Source organism: Mercenaria mercenaria, chromosome 17 (assembly GCF_021730395.1).
Source record: "Mercenaria mercenaria strain notata chromosome 17, MADL_Memer_1, whole genome shotgun sequence".
Classification (NCBI taxonomy): Eukaryota; Metazoa; Mollusca; class Bivalvia; order Venerida; family Veneridae; genus Mercenaria; species Mercenaria mercenaria.
In genome coordinates, this window is record NC_069377.1 from 41,219,922 (window position 1) to 41,247,567 (window position 27,646).

At 33.3% G+C, this 27,646-nt stretch overlaps 1 protein-coding gene across 1 annotated transcript in view; it reads left to right on the top strand.

Moving 5' to 3' along the window:
• Positions 1-25,497, top strand: part of LOC123536655 (ephrin-B2-like) — a 65,340-nt gene extending 39,843 nt beyond the window's left edge. The window contains exons 2-6 of the mRNA XM_045319995.2: positions 14,752-14,857; positions 16,922-17,090; positions 17,405-17,518; positions 18,029-18,175; positions 18,536-25,497. Coding sequence (XP_045175930.2) covers positions 14,752-14,857; positions 16,922-17,090; positions 17,405-17,518; positions 18,029-18,175; positions 18,536-18,714 — 715 coding nt within the window. The 3' untranslated portion in view covers positions 18,715-25,497. The remainder of the gene's footprint in view (positions 1-14,751; positions 14,858-16,921; positions 17,091-17,404; positions 17,519-18,028; positions 18,176-18,535) is intronic.
• The last annotated feature ends 2,149 nt before the right edge of the window (positions 25,498-27,646 follow it).

Sequence of the window (27,646 nt, forward strand, 5' to 3'; positions counted from 1 at the left end):
TTCAATCGGTTTCTTTTCTAGCGCGCCGCTATGCCGTTTGACGCCATGACATAATAACTGTGACATCAGAACAGTGATTTGTTGTATTATAATTCACTGTTTTCTGCCTTCTTTGTTTAATAAGAAAATGAATCGGATCGTGTTAGAATTGTAAGTAACTCTTCCCCCTCATTGTACAATTTTAGTTGTATTAGTTATTCATCCTCATATTACCTTGTGAGGTGCTTGTAAGTTACAAATGTCCCACATTTTATCATGTGGGGTAGTTGTGTATTACTCAGAGGGGTAGTTGTTGATTTCTTGTTGTTGCAGAGTACAATCCAAGACTGGTTTCTAATCCAAAAACTCAGCTTGAGTAATACTAAGTTTTGTTGAAGGCATAACTAAAGTATTTTAAGAGAAAAGCTTTTTTTTTAGTTTTGAGTTCGGTTGGGAAAAAAGTGTACTTTAAAATGTAAAATCATGGAATATTTCTCTTCTATAGAGTTTGATTAGTCTATAAGAGGTTCTTACTCATTGACATATAACACTTATCAGTTTTTACTTCCTCTTGAAAGACTTGCCAAATTATGTGTAACGGGCATTAAGGTGAAATTGTTCAAATTCTACTATAAATTAACATTTGGAAAGGGTACGTAATTACTTCAGAAATCCACAATTTCAGAGTTTTGAGAGAGAGAAAAGATGCCTGTTTTGGGTACAAACAAAAACTCTCTCTGACAGTGAGTTTCTAGAGAGAAACATATCACACTCTGTTTAGCAGATCACAAGACAAGGCACTTATTCATATATTGTCAGTTATTGAGATCATGTTAATTGAAGCTAGAAAGAACATAGGATTCCTGTCTTTATTTTCAAAGGTAGTGAACAGGAGATTAATGCATTCTGTCAGTCAGCCAGTTCTCTTTGCCTATCATATTTTGCTGGTCAAAGTATCTTTCTTGATGGTTTGTTTATTGTTTACACTTTTGTTTGGATCTTTCATGCACATCAAAATTACAAATTTGTTTTGGGAAATTTATCACTTCTTCAAAATATTTCTTTCATGAAGTAGTCATATTGCAGAGGATTTTTTTTTATCATATTTGGTAAATTATTAAAATAAATTATGTGTTTGACTTCTGATAGATTAAATCTTAAAAAGTTCCATAACTGTCAGTAAAATCAGACAAAGAAGCTTTTGATTCTGTTTTTGTTAAGCAACTTTCAAGGAGATATTAATAAAAAAATATTTTAGCCTTTTTTTTTATTACATTAATTTTCTAGACAAATCGACTAACAGTAGGAAATCTTCCATGAATGTAAATGACCCTTGGAAATAAATATGACAATGAAAATACTTTAGGGTTTGTGAACATCCTTTTATAGGCATGTGGCACTTTTGGTTGCATGCAATTGCCTGGCTTTAATTGTTGCTTTTATTGTTTCTTCTTGACATAAATGTCAAATATCATAGCTGCCCAGTTTGTAATATCTCTGCTTGATTTACTTTGTAGACATTAATGATGCTGCATGCTTCTTTATTCCCCAGTCCCCCAGGAAATTTGACATATTGTTACAGTTTCCCCAAATATGGAAAAATTGATTATGATACCTTACACCTAGTGGTTTCTCGGTGTTTCCTGTCAGAGCATCAAAAATGTTTGCAATCCCATGAGTCAACTTCCTGTCAGAGATAGACTGCGTCCAGTTTCTCCAAATCTGAACTTGTTCATGAAGCAGAACTATTAGTGCCCAGTCTACCAAACAAGGAATTCTCCCTGCTAATCATAGTAATTGACAGAGAGAAAATTGTTTCATCAATCAAGACAATAGAACTTGCAAATTTGTTCAGTTGTCAAAGAGCTTTTAATAGGAACCCTTTATAAATCATAGCTATAGCATGATTAGCACTGATTATTTGCAGAGCTTTAGTTTTATGTCCAAACAGTGTCCATATTTGTTTATATTTGACCACATAGCTCCAAGGACCAGTTTATTTCAATTCTGGTGGAAATTTAATCAAGCGAAAACAACTTAAAATCAAAACAGCTAAAAACAAGTTGAAAGCAAAACTGTTAGCTTATCATTGTTTCAACAAATAATACAAATAATAGTCTAAAATGTCTGAAGTTGTTTTTAAAAAAAAATTGTTATCTGTGTATCTTTAAAACAAAACTTAGCAACAAACACTTTTATGAAAATAAAGTTGACTAGCATTAACAACAAAAATTTTTAAAACAGTAAATTTTTCTAATTATTTATTATTGTTACGGTTAATATAATTAATGATATGAAAAAAATGTACTATTCGGACAGAAAATTGAGACAAAAAGATTAGATAGAAAGTTAATTGACTGTGTTTGCTTCGTTATTTTATTGTCTAAATTTCTATTGAATAATTCATTCTTTCCTGTAAAGCTAAAACTCATTTTATGAATTTTATTTTCGTTTTATTGTTTTGATCAAATTTTGCAATGTTAACCGGAGACATAAAATATCTGCTGGAAAATTTTAATAAGATTTTAAAGGCACATGGATACCAATTCCTCTATGGTGGCTGAAATCTATTTACTCTCCTGGCAACTTGTGGTGAATTCTAGTAAAATGTATTAACTAAAACACATATCGTCTCACTATACAAATTTGATCAAGCTCTCTCCGATAGCAGAAATACGTAGAGTGCCTCGAGAAGCAATCATCTGTCTGCCGCCGATCAATAACGAATGTTGTACGACACGATAATAGAGGAACGAAATGAAAGTTGCAGGGGTTACATATTCTTGGGAGCGATTACCGTTTATTCCGATGAAAATAGCTTTGGACATGGGAGAATATGCGTATCTTTAATCGTCTGGTATTTTCTAGTAATAGGCTATTCATGCTGGTCAAAGGCGAAATTAATTTTTTTTTCATGTGATGATTCCTGGGGAAAGAATATCTTTAATAAATAGAGAAATTGATGATTATGTTGAACATTCACGATTCAGTATCCGCTTACAAAGTATTATAGTATCCTCATTTCTCACATTCATATACAGAAAAAATATTTCCTTAGTCTAAACTTATAGGATGCCTAGATTATGTGTTTGTAAGTTTAAGGAACATCAACAAGTCATGGATGTGTCACAATGAAACATTCAGTTTTTAGCTCACCTGACCACGAAGTGCTCAAAGGTGAGTTTTTGTGATCGCCATGTGTCCGTCATCGTCTGTCCATCCATCGTCGTCAACAATTTGACTGTTAACACTCTAGAGGTCACAATTTTGGCCCAATCTTAATGAAACTTTGTGAGAATGTTACCCTCAATAAAATCTTGGATGAATTTGGTATTAGGTCATCTGGGGTCAAAAACTAGGTCACTAGATCAAATCAAAGGAAAAGCTTGTTAACAATCAAGAGGTCACAATTTTGGCCCGATCTTAATGAAACTTGGTCAGAATATTTCTCTCAATAAAATCTTGCACGAGTTTAATATCAGGTCATCTGGGGTCAAAAACTAGGTCACCAGGTCAAATCAAAGGAAAAGCTTGTTAACACTCTAGAGGTCACAAATTTGGCCCAATCTTAATGAAACTTGGTCAAAATGTTACCCTCAATAAAATCTTGGACGAGTTCGATATTGGGTCATCTGTGGTCAAAAACTAGGTCACCAGGTCAAATCAAAGGAAAAGCTTGTTAGCATTCTAAAGGTCACAATTTTGGCCCAGTCTAAATGAAACTTGGTCAGAATGTTACCCTTAATAAAATCTTGGATGAGTTCGATAATGGGTCATCTGGGGTCAAAAACTAGGTCACCAGGTCAAATCAAAGGAAAAGCTTGTTAACACTCTAGAGTTCACAATTTTGGCCCAGTCTTAATGAAACTTGGTCAGAATGTTACCCTCAATAAAATCTTGGAGGAGTTCGATATTGGGTCATCTGGGGTCAAAAACTAGGTCACCAGGTCAGATCAAAGGAAAAGCTTGTTAACACTGTAGAGGCCCCATTTATGACTTTATCTTCATGAATCTTGGTCAGAATGTTAGTCTTGATGCTCTCAGTGTCCAGTTTGAATCTGGATCATGTAGGATCAAAAACTAGGTCACCAGGTCAAATCAAAGGAAAAGCTAGTTAACACTGTAGATGCCACATTTATGACCTTATCTTAATGAAATTTGGTCAGAATGTTGATCTTGATGATTTATAGGTCAAGTTCAAATCTGGGTCATGTTGGGTCAAAAACTAAGTCACTAGGTCAAATTAAAGGAAAAGCTTATTAACATTCTAGAGGTCACATTTATGACTGTATCTTCATGAAACTTAGTCAGAATGTTAATCTTGATGATCTTTAGGTCAAGTTTGAATCTGTGTCATGTGGGTCAAAAACTAGGTCACCAGGTCAAATCAAAGGAAAAGCTAGTTTACACTTTAGAGACCACATTTATGACCATATCTTAATGAAACTTGGTCAGAATGTTAATCTTGATGATCTATAGGTCAAAAGGTCAGGTGAGCAATACAGGGCCTTCATGGCCCTCTTGTTATAAATTACTACACCAGTCATATACATTGAAGCTGTAAGATTTCAAGATATTTACTAAGCAGGGGACAAGACCAGGCTGCATTCAGTTGGAACAATTTCCCTTGCAGTCTGCTGCAGACATTGTCCAAACAAAGAGTCTTAGTCATATCACTTCTGTGTAGTCATAGTCTGTTTGGCTACTGGTCTGACAGTGTAGTCGCAAACGATAAGAAGAAGAAGAATATCACTTCTGTCACTGAATCTTTTGATGCATGATGATGTATGTCTTTATTTACCATTCTGTATTGGTTAGACAATATAGGCTTGATATTTGCTGTTTTAGATATGAGAAAAAACGGGATTCATTCCTTACCCGCATAGCTCAATAGGGAGAGCGCAGATCTACAAATCGTGGGGTCGTGAGTTCGATCCCCAGGCAGGCCATATGTTCTCCGTGAAGATTTGATAAAAAGACATTGTGTCTGAAATCATTTGTCCTCCATCTTTGATTCATTTGGGGAAGTTGGCAGTTACTTGCGGAGAACAGGTTTGTACTGGTACAGAATCCAGGAACACTGGTTAGGTAAACTGCATGCCGGTTAACTGAATGCCATTACATAACTGAAATACTGTTGAAAAACAGCGTTAAACCAAAACAAACATTTCTTACCCTGGTGTTGTCCTGTATACATCATTTTTCATTTTACTGAATGAGATGTGTGAAAGATTCTAAATGACTTTAAAACAGTAACCAATCTGTATTCCAGAAAAAAAATGTTTATTATTTACTCATTATTCAAAAATACTGTGATGTTATTTTTTCTGAAAAAAAAAATGAATAAAGCTTTGTAGAGCTTTGATGCTTTATCAAACCACTTGTGAAGTCATGCAAGAGGAAGTTGAATAAAGATAAGGAAAATTTCATTTGCAATTAGCGGAGATCAATAAAACGTGGGTCATATAAAGTATGATAATCATAATGGCTTTTGTGGATGTTTTTTGGTTTTGTTTTATTTTTCAAACTTTAAATCTGAGTGGGGATCTTGGGAGATAATTTAGATGATATTACTTTACCAAACATCATTATTTTGACATAGGAACATGTTCTTAAATCAAATTGAAACATGAAAATTTTTGTACACTTCAAACATGGAAGAAATTAACCAATGATTTCGATAGGAGATGAAAAGAAATAGATCTAGTCTGGGATCTGTCAGTTGTCGTGATTGCTAGATTCCAGTGGGATCCCAGGAAAGCCAGCTAGATTATCTGTATCCAGATTCTTTTAAACATGAAACCAGTAATTAAGGTGATCTAATAATGCAGATAGATAATCTTCATAAAAATTGAAGGTTTGTGTGCAAATTGGGGGAGAAAATGCATCCAGAATTTCTCTTTAATTTTATCGTTATGCCAAAGACATTTTTATGTGTATGTAGGAAAGCTTGCATGTTTATGTGAATATTGCATGTTTATTGGCTATTAAAGTTACTCTTTTCCCTGGATAAGTATCTTGTTGGTGATTTTAGTGTCATGTGGCTGATTCCATAGTGTTTCGGCTCCAGACTGATTACTGGTTGTCGCTGCCATGTGGAGTTAGATGACTGTTATGTGTCAGTAACAGTTCTTGAATTAATGAATTTTGAAAAATTCATTATTTTTTTTTGTTTCAACACATTGCTGTATATTGATTACTTTAAATGAGACAGCAGTAGCAGACTGAGACTGAGGAAAACTTGTGGTTATTGTTTTATTGTGAAAGTCATTGTCACGTAACCACATTTGTATGGCATGCCCATATTTCAGAATGAAATACTATAATTCTCTTGTGTTACCAGAAGTATGATCTGACTGTTTCAGATTCAGCCATCAAAGCTTGTGCAAAAAGCATACACATATTAAGATAAATTAAAAAAAAAAAAAAAAAAAAACAACAGAAAATTCGGACTTGAATATTTTTGCAGGAATGACCACTCAAAAACCATTACTCCATTTCTATGATGTAATTAATCATTGCCAAAAAAGTAATAAAACTCTGACCATTTTCTGTTGTTTTTTTTTTCATTTATCAAAGACGTCAGATAGTAGTAAACAGTTTCCTGTTTGTTGTGTTTTCCAGGTCTCCTATTTCAGAGTAAAATTCCCAAAGATGTTTTTGCATTCTCATTAATCATCAACCATGTTTCAAATACCATTGATATTCATTAGGCGTATTTACTTTACTATTGTTTCATGATCAATCAAGCATTTTCATTGGTTATCAGACAGAACCTTTTGTGTCTCTAATGAAGAAGATCTCCCATGTGGAATCATGGGATATGCTGGTCCATGTGACTTTATAAGGGTCTTTCCTTTTGCTGGTATATATTTGTCCATCAAATCTTTTGTTGTCATAATTCATTAATTCATTTGTGTGTAAACAGTCTCATGTAGAATGTAAGTTTTGGTAAACCAGAAGCAGCCTGCTGCCAGCAAACAACTGCGTGGAGGAGAGTGGTGACCATGTATGACCGGTCATCAGACAGACTACATATATAAATAAGCCCGCCCGCTTAGCTCAGTAGGTAAGAGCGTTGGTCTATGGATCGCAGGGTCGTGAGTTCGATCCTCGGGCGGGGCGTATGTTCTCCGTGACTATTTGGTAAACGACATTGTGTCTGAAATCATTAGTCCTCCACCTCTGATTCATGTGGGGAAGTTGGCAGTTACTTGCGGAGAACAGGTTTGTACTGTGGTACAGAATCCAGGAACACTGGTTAGGTTAACTGCCTGCCATTACATGACTGAAATACTGTTGAAAAACGGCGTTAAACCCAAAACAAACAAACATATATAAATAAATGAAAAAAGCAATACCATTACAACAGCCACTTTTACCTTGTCAGTAGGATACACTCAAAAAGCATCCTAGACTAATTTTATAAAGGCTGTAATTTTGAATGAAGTTTTGCTTTAATGTTTTTAATGCAGTTCATTGTTGTACACTGTATTTGTCTACATTTTTCTGTTTTGAAAAAAAGTTTTTCTTGATAAAGAGGAAAGAGTTACATCATAACATGTTAGTTTGACAATAGAACTTTTATATTTAAGAAAAACAGTTATGTACGTAACATTCAAAACAACTCTCAGATATACGAAACGTGCAGTTACACGTGTTTTCAGACTAATTGATATGCTTATTTTGAAGTGGAGAACATCAAACGCCCTACTTATATCTTGTCATCACTAATGCTCGGAAGTGTGAAACAACAATTATTTGCTTCTTTGAACCTGCATCAAAATTTTGAGATAGCTGCGTTGGTTTTTCTAAATTGTCATTAAAATTGCCATCTCTCAATTATTTGTGTTATACGCTGATTATTAAAGGTTGTTAAAATCTTTTTTTTGTTGTTGTCATGGTAAAAACTAATTATTCAGATTGATTTTTGGTCTGTCTTTTGCTTTGTTGCTATGGTAGTTGTTGTTTTTTTTAGATACATTAGGCCAAGGAAACTTAAATGTAAGGTATTATGTCTCCCACACCAACACCACTCTGGTGGGAGACATATTGATTTACTCCTGTCTGTGTGTGTGTGTCCGTCAGTCAATCTGTTACAAATCTTGTCAGCACTCTAAGTCGAACATTTCTCATCCGATCTTCACCAAACTTGAACAAAATGTGTTTGCCAATAAGTCCTCGGCCAAGTTGGATAACTAGCCAAATTGGCCCAGGCACTTCGGAATTATGGCCCTTGAATTACAGATAGGCTGCTACCCATGGGCCGCTTACTCCAAAACTATCAAAGGTATATTTTCTGTGAGTAAACAGTATATAAAGACAGACTTACTATTCAGATGATTAGGCAGTTGTGGGAGACATGTGCTTTTGTCAAAAGCAGCTCTAGTTTTAAATTGAAAAGATGCTTGGAACCTGGTGATATTCATGACCATGCAGTTGAGAACCATAATGAAGCAATGCATTTTGTAAAAGTGTTGAAATTGTAAAAAGGTTTTAATTGGAAGCTTTTGTTACTGTTATTAGAGCTTTAGGGAATGATATGGCAATGTTTTTTTTGGCATGACTGCATGCAGCAACTTACCAGTTACATATAGATAACAAATTTCTGTTTAAATTCAGAATGGGAATTTTTCGCTTATTTCTCCTGCAAATGTGAGAAAAAATCGCTTTCATCAGAAAAAAATAAATCTTTTCTCCTTTTGATATATTAACACTGTTGTTTCCATGTAATGGTTTCTAAAATGTGTTTCTTTGCCCGTAAATAACTGTCTAAATTGTACAGTGTTACGCATTTACAAATGGAATCCAATTTAAAGGTCTAGGGCTATACAATGGGGGTAAAAACGTTGTTGTAAAATTGAATCACTAGAAACATGAAATTAAAAGGACGCAATCTACACAGATAACAGGAGTTTAAATTGATTTCGGTAATAAAAATGAGACATTTGTATAAAAATGTTACAGTAAGAAATTTGACAATATTCTTAGAGGAAATTTGCATTAATTGAATTGATCTTGAATTTTCTTTGGGATGACAATACAAAAATAGGAAGTTCTAAGAAACAGTTGTCTTTGAACATAAGTCACCTCCCTTGTTTTTGCTTTGAAAATTGTGCAAAAAATCATTGAATGGTGAACAACATAATTATATAAGAGGATGACTTTATTGTAAACTTTGGCATTTTCCTGGATATTTACAAGTTGAAAAGAAAAAACAGATATTTTCACATTTTGAAATTTGTCTGTTTAAATATTGGAAAAAAGTCAACGTGTGTGTTGGGGTGGGGGTTTAACCCTAAATGCGTATTGAAGATGTTAACCATTATAAAGATTGTTGTCAGATCCTTAAACATAAGATCTGATTCTTGTTTATTTCTTGGATATTTGTATCAGTATGAAGCCACATCAAACATTATAAATCATAATTGATAGGTTGATATAGCAATTCCGAAAAGATGAGTTTTCCTCCTTTGATTTAAATGATATATGACAAATGATTATGCAATATTAAATTTGTCTGTGCCTAAGAGAATGAACTTAGCTCAAATTGTCTTATTTGGTTACCTAATACAGACAGATATCTGTCTGTAGTGTATGGTATAAGGTAATGTGATGCAAAAAGGCGGCATTTTGGAAAATTTCCCATGGTAAGGGGTTAGGGGTTTGATCATGTTGAAAGCTTTATATATTTCATCTCTGTGCTTTGATTATTTTAAAATCCCACCATGGAATGTGTTTTTTTGTGTTTCCATGATAGTAGTTACACATGATTTGCACAGAAAAATTGAGAAATACAAGTATCTATCCCTTTTTTTACAGTTACAAATTGACAATGACTTATAGGACCATATAAGACCATATGTTTAATGCCAAAAAGCTTTATTGAATTAATGCTGCGGTATGTGCAATACTGGATGCACACAACTGTTTCTTATTTCTACCCTGTAAGATGAATGTTTATCTGTATGTTACACTTTAAAATATATATCAAAGCAACTGACTGAAAAAGCTAAAAGGAGTTAACTATCTCTATTATGGTGGTATTATACCTGTATTTTATTAGAATAATTTACAGCAAAAAGTAGGTCAGTACGTTGTAGTGGGTCTTTAAGATGTCATTATTTGTGATTCTTTAACATCATCTTTTTTCAGCATTCATACTAAAACTGAGAAGATCTAGCATAACATACTAAATCCAGCTTTTTGGTAGATTTTGTATGCTCAATCAGGGCCCAAGTCAGTTTCATTGGCACTCGCTTTGCTGGACAATATAACAAGAACTTCAGCTTTAGAATATGATGTCTACAAATTTGAATATTGAGCAAACAAGCATTTTAGAAAGAAGGTTTATGGGTGTTCTATATCTAAACATTTAGGTGATACAGACTAATCAAGCACATCCCGCCAGACCAGAAATTCATTATGGAGGCTTATGAGAACCACGATGAAAGACACGACAAGGAATCTCGGGAATTCTTTCTTATTTCATTTATAATTAAAGGATTTGTTCAGGGTTTGAAAGTGTTTCTGGCTTAAGTATAGTGCTTGACCTGCAGTTTAAGTTATATATAAAAAGTAAAAAAAAACAACTTCTATTTAAGCCTGCAGATGTTCCCAAGAGAGCTGAGTGTATAATTACCTGTTACTACCAAACCAAACTGAAATAACATGTTGTTTTTGAAGGATATTATCTGATCTATTGATCAAATCAATCACTTTCTGATGAAAAGTACATTATATTAATAATTTCAGTTTCTTTTAGCAACATTTATTCCTCTACTTGCGTTAGTTATGATCACAAATGAGCAGTGTTTTCAGTTTTTAAGGTAGGCCTACATTATCGTAAAGTTTTGTTCGATAACTGATAGAAACGTAATTATCATTTAAATCAGGCTTTTATGTTACCACCGGAAACTTTTGCTGGTGACCCTACAAGCTTAATGCAGGGCTTTGTCCAAATGTGTGAAAAATAATAGAAACTTTCTCGCCCCCAATGGCAACTGCTGCCAACCCTGTAATTTTGGCGATGATGATTTGACCAAGTCCAGTATCTGCGTCAAAGAAGGCAGGTAACTGAGAGGTGAGATCTGGGCAGGTAGTGATTAACACCCAGGTGTCGCTATGGTGACTGTAGCACAACTGTCCTTCCTCCCTTGTGACTGCATGCAGATTAAATACATTTGACAAATCAGATCTTTCGACTGATAATGAGCTGTTGTTAATTTTGTTGGTTTTTCATTAAAGCAAAGTTGATTTTTTGTGGTGAAAGGTCACTGAATAATTTACAGACTTTAATTTCTCCCTAAAAACACCATTGCATTATCTTTAAAACCTGCCAGTTTTATCACAATTTAGCGTAAGGATTATTATAGCATTCACTGCCTGTTTGAAGCCTCAAAATTACCTTAGTCAACAATTTTTTTTAACAAATTATGCAGAAGTAATAACATATGCCAGGATGGAGCCTTAGAGAATTTTTTTATAACCCTGATGTTTCCCCATTAGCAGCATATTATCCATATATAGACTTCGTTTCCACGTCCTTATCTCTCATAATGGGTTTTTTTTTAGCCTCATTTCAGATGTGCGATTAACTATCTTGGACAGCAAAATACACGATGTGGCAATCGCAACGAAAACACAAGTATCTGTCAGTAATTGCCGTCATCATTCATGTGTGATAAAACATTAGTCATTGAAAATCGTTAATTCAGACTTAATATTTTGTTAATCTTCATTCTCCAGCGGCATCCGCTAAAAGAACTTGTTCAAGCGGCAGCAATATTCATGGAGATTTAACTCCAAAGATCCAATTTTGCTACAAGACATTTGGGTCTGCATCATACAAATTTAAATGAGTTGGAGATATTTCTCTAACTCGTTGAATTAATTACCTTACTCGGTCCTTTAATTTGGTGCTAATTACATTATGGAGAATGAACAGTCGCATATTCTCCCTTATTTGCATTGATTGTTCGAGAAGTCTGTGTGTTGTTATTCCTAAGGGATTTGGTTTCTTAAAGTTGTTCTAGTTGAACGTAATTTATTGAAGGTTTTTTTTCTTTCTCTCCATTTAATGGTAGGGTTTATTTTGCACCCATGAAAGATTAGTCCCATTACAGGGTAACTGTTGATATACCTTAGGTTGAGAATTCAAAACAGAACTTGTTTTGTTGGGTTTTAAGTCACTGCTGCAATCAAAGGTCATAGGATGGCAGAAGATCCTAGGTGCCACTACGGGCAGTATTTCAGACAGGAACAGGTGCTGCCTGGGTAGAAGTTCCGATGTTCAATAAAAATAAAAAAAGCTGGATGAATTCTGTGGGTTTCAAATCCATGGAGGTGAAGGGCAAGTGATTTGAAGTTAGCTTAACCACTTGGCCATCACCAGGAGGCCTCTTTTAAAACTGGAACTTCTGATTTAATGCAGATTACAAGTAAAAATTGTCATCTATATAAAACTACTGAAGATTACCAAATTTAATTTTTGCAGTAACCTTATATAATATGTGATGATAATAAAAAAGTTCTATTCAGTTACATCTTCCTGGTGTGATTTTTGAGAATTGTTCTGTGAAAAATAACTTAAATATATATTAAGCATGCTGTAATGTTTGCACGGTAAATATTATCAAAAAAGCACAAACTTGTAAGGTCAAGGTCATGAGTGATTGATGGGAAGGTCACATGACCTGATGGGATATTGACAAAACATCAGGAACTGAATGTGATCAATTGTCAGATTTTGATGAATTCTGAAATAATGGCAGATATAATGAAATTTTATAGAAGATTGTATTTTGTAGAAGTAATTTTTACTGATGTTTGCCAGAATTCTCCTGATGCTGTCTGTATATCTGATAAGTTTTATTTACACTTAAATTCCAGATTTTAGTTTTGCTTCAATTTCATATCCTCTATTATCTCTTGTATCAAGATAGTCATTAAACAATTTTGATGAAATTAAATAAGTTCTGATAATATTGTTCATGCAATGCTGGAACATATTCTTGCCTTTTGACGTCTCTTGCACACTACATTTTCTTTAAATTTTGAATTTGTTAATATTGTCTTCTTTTTTCCTTCCCATATAAATAAAGTTGGTTATTTTTCATTATTTGGGAAGAAATAAACACATTCTATAGAGAATGATAAAAATAGTCTAGATACATAAATCATTTTCAGACTGCTAGCAGTCTGTCAAAGATGAAACATGTTTTATATGAGTGTTATTACATTTGCATTGGTAATTGCATTTAGTTGCCAAAATTTTCGGAGAATATTGTTGTATTGGTGCAAAGATTAACTTCAAAGTGATGGAAAATAAATATAGTTTGTACAATTGACAAACTTCTCAATAAAAATGCATGGTCTAATTTGATGGAGAATATTTCTAGTTCTTAACAACATAAAATTTAAATCCATGATTGAATGTGTATTCTTGATAGTTTCTCTGGATCAGATTATTCTCATCACTACAAATCCTATTTTAATTAACTTTATTGCAAAAAATATTTAATCGAGCATTTTCATCTAGTTTGATGTCAGTTTAAGTCTTAGCCTTATTTAGTTCCATAAAATTCAGAATTACTGTTGTCAATAGGGTTAATATTTTATGTTTCATCTTTATATTGCCTTCATCAAGTTGGATATAGTTAACTTCATCTAGATGAAAAAAATTGACGTTTTCCTGACATGCTGACAGTCGGTCTGAAGTAATTTTTCTGCTACCATTTCGTCATTGAAAATCTGCCATTACATACAACGCTTGGGAATGTTTCTTACAAATCGGTGTCAATTGATTAGTTGACCCTTCTTATTGTGAAGAATATTCTATATTTCTGTATGTTTTTGTGTTTCCCTAGTTTTTTACATGAAAATGAAAATGTCATATTATTTTTGAGTCACTCATGATTTTCAGAGTTTCAGAGAAGCTTTCATTTATCTCAGTAAAGCCTCTGGGTGACACTGCTCAAGATTAGCTCAGAATAAATCGCTGGCAATTCAGACAAATCTGACAGGACCGCTTTAAAAAGCAGGAATGCTCTATCTTAAAATAGCACAAACATTAGATACAATTATTTTGTGCTTGCCCTTAAAGGAGGGCTTGATCGGAAAATTACAAAAAAAAATATCGGATGCAGCTAAACTTGATTGCATAATGGGCAAATTAGGGAAGTGTGAAACAGTCACTGTTTTCCAAAGAAGAATGTTAACTTAAATCTGTGAAATGTCACTGAATTTGAAGAAACTCATATTCTTGCATCTGTCATACTCAGTATGCTTGTATTCATTATTTAATGGAACTTGTTCATTTTGGTAAATATATGAAGTCCTCAAAGGATGTGTACAAACAAACTATTAATTAACATATGAAATTTTACCCTTTATAGTTCAAACAATGTTGATTCAAACTATTCAGTTAAAAAAAAAAAGAATTAAATAAAATGTGTTGAAAGATAATTGTACAGGTAGTGAGTAGGAGAATATTATGTACAGCTGCTATATGGTTATTTTGCTTATTTCATTTTGTTTTATAATATAGCATTGATTTGAATTTTCTGTAATTAGTTACCTATTTATTAGCAGTTGCAACTGAATTGTTTTAAATCAACCCCTAGCATGACATTAGCAATTAATTTTCATCAAGCTATCCCAAAAGCAAGACAGTGATTTTCTCTAAGACCTATCTAAGGGAAGCAATTTCTCAGTATTTTATGAAAGTTAAAAATAGTTCACTCCCTTTAAATCCACTTTGTTTCATTTCAGGTTCCAAACAGAAGGTGGTGCTCATTTGACGCTTCCAATACTTACAAATCTCATGGTACTATGTCCGTGTAATACCACACCTTCTGAATACTACAGAGTCTACTGGGTAAGTGTTCTCACCATGGTTTGATATGAGCCTTTTCTGCTTCACTTCACCACAGGGGCTGGTATCGAACTTTTTTATGCCCCCGAAGGGAGGCATATAGTTTTTGAACCGTCTGTCAGTCTGTCGGTCTGTCTGCAATTTTCGTGTCCGGTCCATATCTTTGTCATCCATGGATGGATTTTCAAATAACTTGGCATGAATGTGTACCACAGTAAGACAACGTGTCGCGCGCAAGACCCAGGTCCGTAGCTCAAAGGTCAAGGTCACACTGAGACGTTAAAGGTCATTTTTCATGATAGTGCATTCGTGTCCGGTCCATATCTTTGTCATCCATGGATGGATTTTCAAATAACTTGGCATGAATGTGTACCACAGTAAGATGACATGTCACACGCAAGACCCAGGTCCGTGTCAAGGTCACACTTAGACGTTAAAGGTCATATTTCGTGATAGTGCATTGATGGGCGTGTCCGGTCCATATCTTTGTCATTCATGCATGGATTTTAAAATTATTGGGCATGAATGTGTACCAAAGTAAGACAACGTGTCGCGCACAAGACCCAGGTCCGTAGGTCAAAGGTCCTAAACTCTAACATCGGCCATAACTATTCATTCAAAGTGCCATCGGGGGCATGTGTCATCCTATGGAGACAGCTCTTGTTTAGGGGGGATATACTGTATTATAACATATAAATGTATTGTTTTAATAAGACTAAAGCGTTTCATCATTAACAGGCTGCATTAATTCAGTATAAAACTAGAGCTATCACTAAAGGTGATGAATGTACCCCCCGCATGCACTGACACAGTACATTGCAATTTGACGCACACAAGATTGCATAATTATGTGGACTGTATGTATATAGACTGTATGTATACATAAAGTAACAAAAAACAAAGTCCAAACTATGCAGAATATTTATCTAAAAGAATGTACATGCACCATGCACAACTAGGGTTGGTACTAATCACTTGTGTGAAGTTTCATTAAATTGTGTGTAAGGGTTTGGTAGATTAGGCATGCACAAGATTGCATATGCAGACTGTATGTACATAGTATGTTAACAAGAAACAAAGTCCATAATCTGCAATTTTTGTCGCTGAAAGAACCTAACATGCCCCATGCACAAACTACTGTTGATATGATCACTTGTGTGAAGTTTCATTAAATTGTGTCAAGGGATGAGGAAGATGATGCGCACAAGATTGTGTCTATGTATATAGTACAGAAACAAAAAAACAAAGTCCCATAACTCTACAAATTTTTTTTCTGAAAGAACCTAACATGCCCCATGCACAACTACTGTTGTTACTGATCACTTGTGTGAAGTTTCATTAAATTGTGTCAAGGGGATCAGGAGAGATGGTGCGCACAAGATTGTGTCTATGTATATAGTATAGTAACAAAAAAACAAAGTCCCATAACTCTGCAATTTTTTTTTCTAAAAGAACCTAACATGCCCCATGCACAACTACTGTTGTTACTGATCACTTGTGTGAAGTTTCATTAAATTGTGTCAAGGGGATGAGGAGAGATGGTGCGCACAAGATTGTGTCTATGTATATAGTGTAGTAACAAAAAAACAAAGTCCCATAACTCTGCAAATTTTTTTCTAAAAGAACCTAACATGCCCCATGCACAACTACTGTTGGTACTGATCACTTGTGTGAAGTTTCATTAAATTGTGTCAAGGGGATAAGGAGAGATGGAGCGCACAAGATTGTGTCTACGGACAGACAGACAGACGGACAGACAGACAGACAGACAGACAACCTGAAACCAGTATACCCCCCCTTAAAACTTTGTTGTCAGGGGGAACAATAAAATGATAATAGCGAAAGTTGAAGAGTGAACTGAGATTATACGAATAAACATACTAAAGACTACCTGTGAATTGAGGTCCTCATTGTTTGCCATAAGAATTGTCTTAATACAGAGGCTTGACTGTACTTGAAAACATTACAGTATTTCTCAGTCAGGTCAGCCCTATTCTTCAGACAAATCAGTATTTGTTAAAAAAAGCTGCATTTCATTGTATAAAGTATAATTTGGTTATTTTTCAGGTTGCGGAGGAAGGATATAGAAGATGCTTTCTGACGCATAATGACTCACAAATGATGGTGGACTGTGTAAATCCACATGAGAAAGTAAATTTTACCCAGGAGATCAGAACGTTCAGTGGAGTTCCTGGTGGCAAAGATTTTAAGATTGGATCAACTTATTACTTAGCAAGTAAGTGTAGCAGTTTTTGGATAAATTTGTTGGAATTGTCTTGAACAAATAATTCTATATTCATTATGTTTTGTTGATAAACTCTGTGGACTTTTCATTGATCTTTTTGAACTGTAAAGATCCACTTGAATTTAATACACAGAAGAGAATAAAAAATGTAATTTAATCAAATAGCATGTCACTCGACTTTGCACACTTGTTTATCAATATTAGATGAGTAAGTAGACCAAGAACCATAACTCTAACCTGCATTTTGCAAGAATTATGGCCCTTTTTGTACTTAGAAAATCTGAATTATCACTTTTTTCTTGCAGCTTTCTCAACTGGAACACAGAATGGTTTATTAAATGAAGAACATGGTGCTTGCAAGGACCACAATCTTAGACTGAAAGTCACAATAACTGGACAGATAACTCACAGTACTCAAAGTAAGTAGACGGATGTATTTGTCTTTTACTAGAAAAAAAATATGTCCATGATACTTACATCAGTTATTATTTGTTTAAGGCCACTTCAAAGAAGTATTTTAGTCCCTAATGTCAGCTTACATAATCAGTGTTCTTAGATTCTGTATCAGTCTTGGCTTATTCTCTAACGCACACATTTCCCATATGAATCAGTGTTAAATTTTGTGGGATCAAACATATTTTTCTCCTGGCAGATCATCACAGAGAACAAATATTAAATACAGTTTCTTCCTTAGCTTTCATTGAGAATGAGGGATTAAAATGGAATTTCTTTCAAAACATTATTGAATCATTGACTGTATTTACACAAAATTAGCTAAGAAGTACCAGTGGTATGATAATATCAGGCAAGATTCACCTTTATGAGGAAGGGGCAGGGTGGGGATTGGATTGGAGGGATTAAACGAATGTCATATGCTGATAAATTTAGTGTGTTTTTAGTGGAATGCTAAGTTTACTTTTGTCTATCAGAGCCAACAAATACACCAGCTTCGACAACAAGAAAAAGCACGCCTTCTCCAACCACAAGGACGACGAAATATACTACACGAAGCACAACAAAAACAACAACACAGAGTACAACGACAAAACAGACGACACAAACACCTCGAACTACAGGTAGATATATTGAAAACTGTGGAACTTATTTAAATACTAAGAAATAATACAGAAAAGTCTTGTGTGACAAGTTTATTCTTTCCTCAATCACTCTTGTAGAACTGTAATTGATTAAAATGTAATTACTTTCTAAATTGTCTGCAATATTGAACTTCTCAAAAAGCTTTTTGTTTCTAAAAGCCCAATAGGGATTAATGGTTGAGATTAATTGTCTGCATTTGTTTCTTTAGGGATGGAGGTTTCTTTTATTTCCCTGAACATTTTAGCTTATTCAATCACTGTGTCTGGTATTAAAGGTAATAGCAGGATTTGTCTGATTCATTTTGTTGTACTTCAAAATCCCCTTTTATTTTGTTTCAGACATTCCCGATTTGACAGATATACCTGTCATCAGTGTACCGGACACTCCCGGAGGAAATACCGGAGTTATAGATATTTCAAGTGCACAGACTTTACGAGTGTCATTGACACTCGTGCTCAGTGTTTGTCTTTCATTATTACATATACTGTACCTAAATGTGCCGTTGATTCAGCGGTAGCAGTAGCTACATTACACATAGCTATTTTCATCTGTTTGAATGATCTGTTATTGATTTCACTGCAAACTCATCCGTTTGTTCGTTCTGCTCATCTTTGAATGGATGGATGCCAAAAAAACTTGGAATAGATGAATGTGTATGAAGTCATTCCATTGATGGTGATTTTATGCAAATGGCTATAAATAATATCATTAAAAAGCTGTGCTTTCTGAATTAATCTTTTCAAAAGATGCCAGAAATTGACTGGTTTACATTCATCTGCTTCACTTGCGGTTCAGAACTGCTTTTTATGGCTGAAATATTAACCAGTCTATGCAGACTGGATCACAGTTTCAGCAGCAACATACCAAATGTGCTAACCTAAGAAGAAGTTATGGACACAGTCTGTGACAAAAACCTAAAAAATTGTGATATGTTTAAGAATAGCAGTGCTCTTGCCTGTACATAGCCATGTTTATGGGTTGGAGGTGCAAGAGGACAAATTGACCTCATTGGAAAAATTAGCTGGAAACCTACTGGTGGGAACCAGCAGATGGACAAGTACTTCCTCGATGAGAAATGGACTGGTTTAAGTGGATGCATTCAAGATCTTGCCTCATTTTGGACTGTGCTTCCAGCATCAGATTTTATTTCACATTTCAAGCGGAACTGGAAGGAAGGTTCCGTGAAAATTATTTGGACCGATTGCACAGTTGAGGTCATTGAATAGATCTGCATTTTTCATTAAAATTTATTGTCTGTGATTTTGAAAACAAGTAAAAATGCCATAAAAACGAAACTAGCAGGACATGACTTTTCAATTCCTTTTCAGATTGGAGACATTTCATTAGTAGTTATATCTGGCAAGATGTTTTGACTAAAACTGAGATTTCTTTTAAACGTTTTTTTTAAATTTAATTTTGAACTATATCCACTCATTATAAATGTGCAAATTAAGAATGAATTTTTCCACCACTTCAAAATTACAACTGAAAAGTCAGTCTTGCGTCATTGTAAGTAAGCCATATACTTGTCTGTCGGGAGAAAACATGTCTGTAAGTTAACGTATATTTAAAGGTTTGTTTTTGTTATAACAGAACATATAGCATGTTCTCCTTCCTTAAGACAATGTTTTTTTCTGTAATGTAAACTTTAATCAGTGTTAAGGAATTTTCATTTGATGTTCAAAGTCCCGATTGTTTCATGTTGGTTATGGTTGAACTTTTGTGTTCTAATATTTATGATAGTCATTATTTTTATTTGTCTCAATTAATTTCGTATCAGTTTGAAAGTCTTACATTCATAAGGTTCTCTATTTTGATGATTTATTTCAGTTGAGGTATTTGTTATTTCGAAAGTCATAACTAGATCAGAACTTATCCTTCATGGAAGACAATTTGACTTAAAGTTTGCCACTTTTAGCTTGAAATTTTCATTTAAGTCATTGGTCATAAAATGATCATAGATTTCAGTATTAAATACAGGTAGAACATTCCAAATTTCACAGATATTTGTGTTGATAGGGCTAGTCCACTGCTTGCAGATTTATCTCCCCTTTTTTAATAAGTTTGGGATACCGTAAAATCTATATATTGAGACCACACTTGAAAATGAAAAAGTCCTTGTTTACAGTTGGTCTGTAATACTAGGTAAAGTTGAACAGTTAGAGGGAATGGTAACCTTTCAGTGTATGTAAAAAAAGTTGTGGTCTTAATTCAAGGGTGGTCTTTAACTATGGGTTTGACTGTATTGTATCTTCTCAACCATACCGGTAAGTCCCAAATATTTGCACAAATTTTGTACAAGAAGTAATATATTAGGTTTTTGGCTGTTTCTTCAAAGAAGAAAAATATTTATTCATTAGAACAATAGTTATTTCTCCTGTACTAAGATTTTACATAAAAAAATATTTTTTGTTAAAACTTATTAAAACTGATTTCAAATATGATATATCTTATATGAGAAAAAAAACAACTCCAAACAGGAATTATGTTATATAAAAGTTCAGTTTTAAAGTCTTTTTGTAGAGCCTTATCCCTGCTGTATGATGCTTGAAATATTTGTGTATTGCAGTGCAAGTTATTTTTCTATAAAGCCTTGTGGTGCTGTAGTTTTTTTTCAACTGGGTAAGAAAATTCTTCAATTTAAATATTATAATGTAGTGTAACATTTCTATCTTTTTGGGGGGTGTTTTTGTAGCATCTTTTTCTCTTTGATGTTGATTTTTTTCGCAATATTTTTAATGATGAAATCATATGATTTATAAGTAGTGTGCACAGTTTTATTTATTTCACATTTTTATCATGATCTTTAATATAAGCAACAGAAATTTGAGCCGCGCCATGAGAAAACCAATATAGTGGATTGGCAACCAGCATGGATCCGCACAGTCTGGTCTGGATCCATGCTGTTCGCTTTTAAAGCCTACTGGAATTGGAGAAACTGTTAGCGAACAACATGGATCCTGACCAGACTGGGCGGATGCGCAGGCTGGTCTGGATCCATGCTGGTCGCCAATCCACTATGTTGGTTTTCTTATGGCATGGCTCATTTATTTGAAATTATATTTTTTATACATCTACAGTCATTATATACTCATTAATCACTGTAATGACTTAAGTTGTCAATCATTGGAGATAACTTTTAATTTAAGTAATTTAGAAATATTTTTTGATGCTGGTTCCCTCATCTGACACCATTGCGCAAAAGACACAACTTAAGTGGAATTTTCTTGAAGTTGGTTTGTTGCTCAGGGATGGCAGTGTCCATATATATTGAGGGAGATATTATACTGAAAAAAAGGTGATCTTCTCTTGTGTTTTTGTATCTTTATTAACCAGTCCCTGCAACACTACCCACCCTGCTGTAAATATATACTAAGTTGTTATTGTTAAAAACTATAATCTCATTAAAGTTTCTGTTAAGCCTATGATAAAAAAATTCAAGAATTTTTAGAGAGTATTCAATATGCTTGTTCAAAATTTTCATACTAACCTTAAATGAAAGATTGTTATTCGTTGGTAGTTTGAAAAAAAAACATAATAACATTCTTTTTGGCAGTTGTTATTGGTGAAACCAGAGTGATACTGATGCCTGATTGGTTACAATAAAATAAATAATGCTTTTATGAATTTACAGCTGGGTTAGTTCTATTTTTATGTTACAATTATTTTTGATTTTTTGTATATACATGTATAGACAGTGGAGTTACCTTCACTCTAATCATTTATTTAATATGTTAATATCGTCATAGCAACAAATTGAGTAACAAATCTGAAATAAATAGAATAGTCAGTGGTCATACTAACATCAGTGTTGAAATGTTTCAGAGAAAGTCTTCATGAACTGCAGATCCAGTAATATTTGTGATTGTTTTATATTTGCTCATATTCCTAAAACAGTGTGAACACAATTGAATATGCTTTGAAGCACATTCTTAAGCTTTACCCTGCTAAATTTCTATAATGGACTGGTCCATCATTCAGTTTGGGCAGTACCATTTATTATTTGAAGGGGTGTTCACTGAAAATTTATTAACTGGATAGCGAACAGTGAAGACCATGATCAGCCTGCACTGAAAGCAGAAGGCAGAAACATTCGCCCTGTTTAATTGCAAAATAAAATATCACAGAAATTGCTGAATCTATAGTTGCTTTCATTAGTCAGATATTGTTGACAGTTGCAATTGATGCAATACAACCAGTTTTCATTTAAATTAAAAAAAAAGCATGAAAAATATATCAGTCATAACTAATACGTCAATATGGAAAGCTAAATGATTTTTTACTGCTCTTCTAAGTCACTTGGAAATTAAACAGAAAATTCATTTTGCAGAGAATAAAAATTCACTGTTATGCTCTTGGTAGAGAAAAGACGAACAAAGTTGTATAACTGATATTGGAAGGCCTTTCAATCCAATAAAATCTTGGGTATTTGAAGACGTTTTACAATATACTTTTAGTTTATACTAATTTGTTTTAGCTCAATTGTGATGAAAGCTTCAAGCTTATTGTAACCACTCTCAAGTCTTCTTCCTGGAAAAAACAAGTACTGGTGTCATATGAGAAGTCGTGGTCGTGACCCCAATGGGATTCGAACCCATGACCTCTTGGTTGAGCGGCCTACACAATATACTTTTGCTACATGTAATTTTTGTTCTTTGCAGTTTAAAGTTTATTGGATGATTAAGAATTAAGAAGAACAGAATGTAACTATACTTTTTGAAGAGCATGTCATTTTCATTTTTCAGATACCTGTAATGGCATAACATTTATAGTAATTTATATACATTTTTGCAATATTTTCTCTTACATTGTATACATTTTGATATAGAAATATCTACTAAAAGCAATTTTTAATTATCTCTTTATGATTTTAAGTTATTGAATACCTCGATATACAGTCGGCTCTTTTGAGTTGGAGAATGAAATGTAATTACTGCAATCATGAATTTGACATTGTTAGACTGCAGTACAACTTGGCATCCTTCAGGCGTTTTGACCTAAATGGCAATGAAATTGATAAAACTCTCTTTTTAAGAAAAAGTCCAAATATTTTTCTGCCAAGAGTAGAAATACAGATACTGATTACTGCAGATGGCTTGCGGAATGTTGGTGGTTCTAGTCTGTACGTAAAATAATCCCCGAAAGAGCACATGGTGTTTACAAACCACTGAAGCTGCACAGTCTCCGTAATTATGACCAAAATTAGTTCAAATTGTCAAATAAGCAGCCAATTAACAAAATTAATCTGTAATATGAGAGTGCTTTGATGAATTTCGTTTGTATATAATTTCATATACAGTATTTCGGTGATACAACTGTAACTCTGTAAGGTTATAGACTTCCTGAGTGAGTAAAATCTGAATGAAAATTTTTGTAAATTGAACAGAAACTGATACAATAAAAGCAGTTGATACAGAATGTAGAATCGTGAAGTTTTGGGAAAGTTACATGTGTCGGCATGCATTGCTCTGTTGCTCAGCACTGTTTTATGTTAAGAAAATCTCTAAAACATTATAAATTTGTTGTCGAGAACTATTGTAACATAGTAAGAAATTGTTAAAACATCAAGAAAATTCACGTTTTTTCAACTATTTTTCAACTCATATTTCATATTACATAATTTTGATGTCAGAGACAAAAAGTGTCCGCAATGCAAGAATTTTTAGAATATTTTTGATGGGGTGAGTTTCAGTTCTGGCAATAAATTTATGAAGTTTTTCTGAGGTCATGTTTCCTTGATAACTTACAAATATTGTATTAAATAGCTGTACATTTTTGGAGAAAAAGAGAGAGAGATATATATATATCCTGTAAATATGTACAGAAATTGTAAATATGATAAAAATGAGAGTGTTGTGTGTATATCAGAAAGAGTAATTTTCTATAAAAATGGTAAAAAAAAGTTGGACAGATATAAATGATAAAATGTTACATGTGTTTTTACTTGCATAATGTTTAACTGTTAACTCAAAAACTGAACTTTCTGTTTACTTTATGTTGGGGAATATGTTGTAATCCAAGTGAAGAGGCAATTTTTGATTGGTTTCTGATAGATTCCAGAAATTTGGCTTACTGTGCACTTACAAAAAAATGGCAAACAGTTAATAATTGTCACTTGTCAGAATGTAGTTCAGAAAATTGCTTACTGCACACTTAAAAAAAAAGCAAACAGTTCATAATTGTCTTTTGTCAGAATGTAGTTCCAACCATTTACTTTAAGTTAATGAATTGTAATGAAATTAACCTTTTCAAAATTACAGAAACATTCTTATCTTTGCTTGATGAAATAACAGTTAAAACGTTTTCTCTGAACGCTTATTTCTTAAGGCAACAAGGCAACCATAAAAGTTCTAGAAAATTGCAGTTTATGGGAGTTCAGTATTAACGACTTGAAAGTTTGGGCTGTTTTGTGTGTATTGGGATGTGTAACTTGTGTAGTTTTAAAGCTTTACTAATCTGCATACCAAATTCCATCGACATAGGCTCAATCAAATTTTGTTCCAATTTGCATAATGTCTCTGCTACTTCCTTTTATTGTAGTATTATAATGATACCAGATTTCTCAGAAAAGTTTATATAATCAGTTAATCAGATTAGATTGATTTACTTGATTTATAATGGAAATCATATTTTATAAGTGATGTTTTTTCGGAAGAATGTTTTTACCAAGAGTTGTCATACCAATAGCAGCTTTAACACATAGAAGCTACCAAATTACAGTTGGAGTGAATAATTGTAACATATTTATTTATGCTTAGTTTCATATAAAATATATATTCAACCTAACAAAAAAAACAGAATCAAATATTTATGAAAACTCCTGCATAATGTTCTATTTGTAAATTATTTCAAAAGCATTCATTTGTCCAAATTGCTGGTTTTACACAATACAGCTTTTAATAAACTTTGACAGGATGACAGACCCCCCTTCTAACACTAAATAAGTGAGCATTAAATTGATGAAGAATATTTAGAGTACACGTAAAACAACAATTTTGATTTTTCTTATTGTTTGACAACTCTTAGAAAAACGAAGTCTTATAGAATATTACATGTAGTTTGAAAATGAATGGTACTTGAATAGATCATAATAATTGTGCATATATATCAATCTGCTACTGTTTCTTTCATCATAAAACTTCTGATCTGTTGACTTAATGTATTTGATGCTTGTTTTCTTTAATATACATGTACTGTTGATTTTGTAATAATGATCTAATGAAATTTTTAATTGTGCAATTGTTTTGTACTTCATTATGTATATTGAAGATTTTCATTAAAAATCTCATGAAACTAAAAAGCGCTTTTCTTTTTTGTTATACAACCATGTCTGTCTAACCCTCTGTCAGTGTTTCCGGACTTAGTCACAAAGTATAACAGCTATAAGTTTGAAACTTTACAGGATGACTAGCACCACTTGAGGAGGATCCCTATTATTTTTTGGGTCATAGGTCAAGGTCACAGTGACTCAGAGTCTGAAAATGGATTCTAGATTCTAAGTCATAACGTATAACATCTACTGTTTTCACATTTCACACGATGAGTGAGTACCACAAGAGGAAGATCCCTACTGATTTTAGTCAGTGGCACAAAGGTCAAGGTCAAAAGGGACCCGACTTAATTTCTGGATTTCTTTTTCATTTCCAGGCTCTTAATCACAAGGTACAATAGCAATTGGTTCTGCCTTTGCAACCAGTGTAGATCATGATCAGCCTGTACATCCATGCAGTCTGATCATGATCTGCACTCTTCGCCATTCAGTCAGTATCTTTTTGGTAAGCACCCCTTTTAACAGTTAATGATACTGTCCAAATTGAAAGATGTATACGAGTTCATTATAGAAATTTAGTAGGGTAAGGGTTAACACAATGATTGAGTAGTGTGGTTGCATAAATCCTAAACACAAATGAAATTCAAGTCTCCCCTAAAACAGTCAGCATGGCCAAAACCAGGAAATTTCTTAACCAGAAAAACGTTTTCAAAGACCACTTAGTATAGTAAAATTCCAGCACAGTAACCCTGTCATAGCAAGACTGCCAATTTTTGTAAAGTATACCATGAAATTCTGAAAAGCATTTTCTTACTTATAGAACTTTCTTTCATGCAAACGTCAATTAGATGATGTTCAGATTTGCATGCTAAGTTACCAGATTCTGAACTTTTAACAAACTGAATTGAAAACTAGAAAGTCACCATATGAACTGAATGGGGTCTATGTGACTTCTGACTCGACAAAAGAGTAAGAATTCTGTTTTTATAATAGACCAGAACTTTTAACAAATTGAATTGAAAACTAGAAAGTCACCATATGAACTGAATGGGGTCTATGTGACTTCTGACTCGACAAAAGAGTAAGAATTCTGTTTTTATAATAGACCAAACGTGGCTACACATCTTACTGCGGATTTACCCATTTTAGTTACAGATTCTGGTGCTCGAGGTCTTTTATCTGGTTCTGTCCTCATTTTGCTAGTGAAAACATGGTGTAATGTTTTTATAATGAATACAGGTCTTTGCATCAGAGCCATCTTCCTAAGTGTTTTGATTCAAAAGATGGAAAGCCATGAAATTTGTGTGTGCTTACATTCTAACAGGCATTTTAAAAAATATATAATTTTTGCAATTATTATTTATACCAATGACAAACCTGTTTTTAAATGGATTCATGTGTCAGTATGATTTATACGTAAAACATCTATATATCATTCAATGAACAGATATTTTTTTAAAATCTTGTGTATTGCGAGAAGTTTCATAAATTTTTGCTAATCGTGTGGTCCCATCTAACGTGCAAAGTCTCTTTCATTTGTACATACTTTTTTAAATGCGTCTCTTCATTTATAAACATAGATTCAATAGAAAACTGACAGAGCGATATTTTTCACTCTGATAAGAGTCCATTTATGGTGGTAATTGGTAAGATATGATCAAAAAACATTTCTTGTGTATGCGACCAATGAAAAATCAAAATACCATGACAAATAGATAAATATTTCAAGTGAAAGATGGCTTGATAAATTAATGATTTATTAAGGCGGAGATACTTTTTTCAAAACCTGATAAGAAACTATTCAAGTAATGACAAAAAGATAAGACGCCAAAATGCAAAATGCATTTCAAAATGATTTTTTTGATAAATTGATCAATCTAACAGACATAGGTGCATTTAAGTTCAACAGTTCTTTTTTTGTTATATCTGTTTAATGGTTGATAAAATTATGTTAGACTGAAAAAGAAGGCTTCTAAGGTCTATATTTCAAATCTTAATGAAGGTAATTAATACAGGAATTTTATTCTTCTATTTTAAAAGTATTTCAGCCTTTGGCTTTTCAACACTTCAAGTAACCTACAAAACAAAAAAGGTTACATTCCTAACACTTCCTTTTGTACAAGAAATCATTTTTTTCAGATATACAATTTCTTAGTAATTTTTTGTGTGTTTAAATATA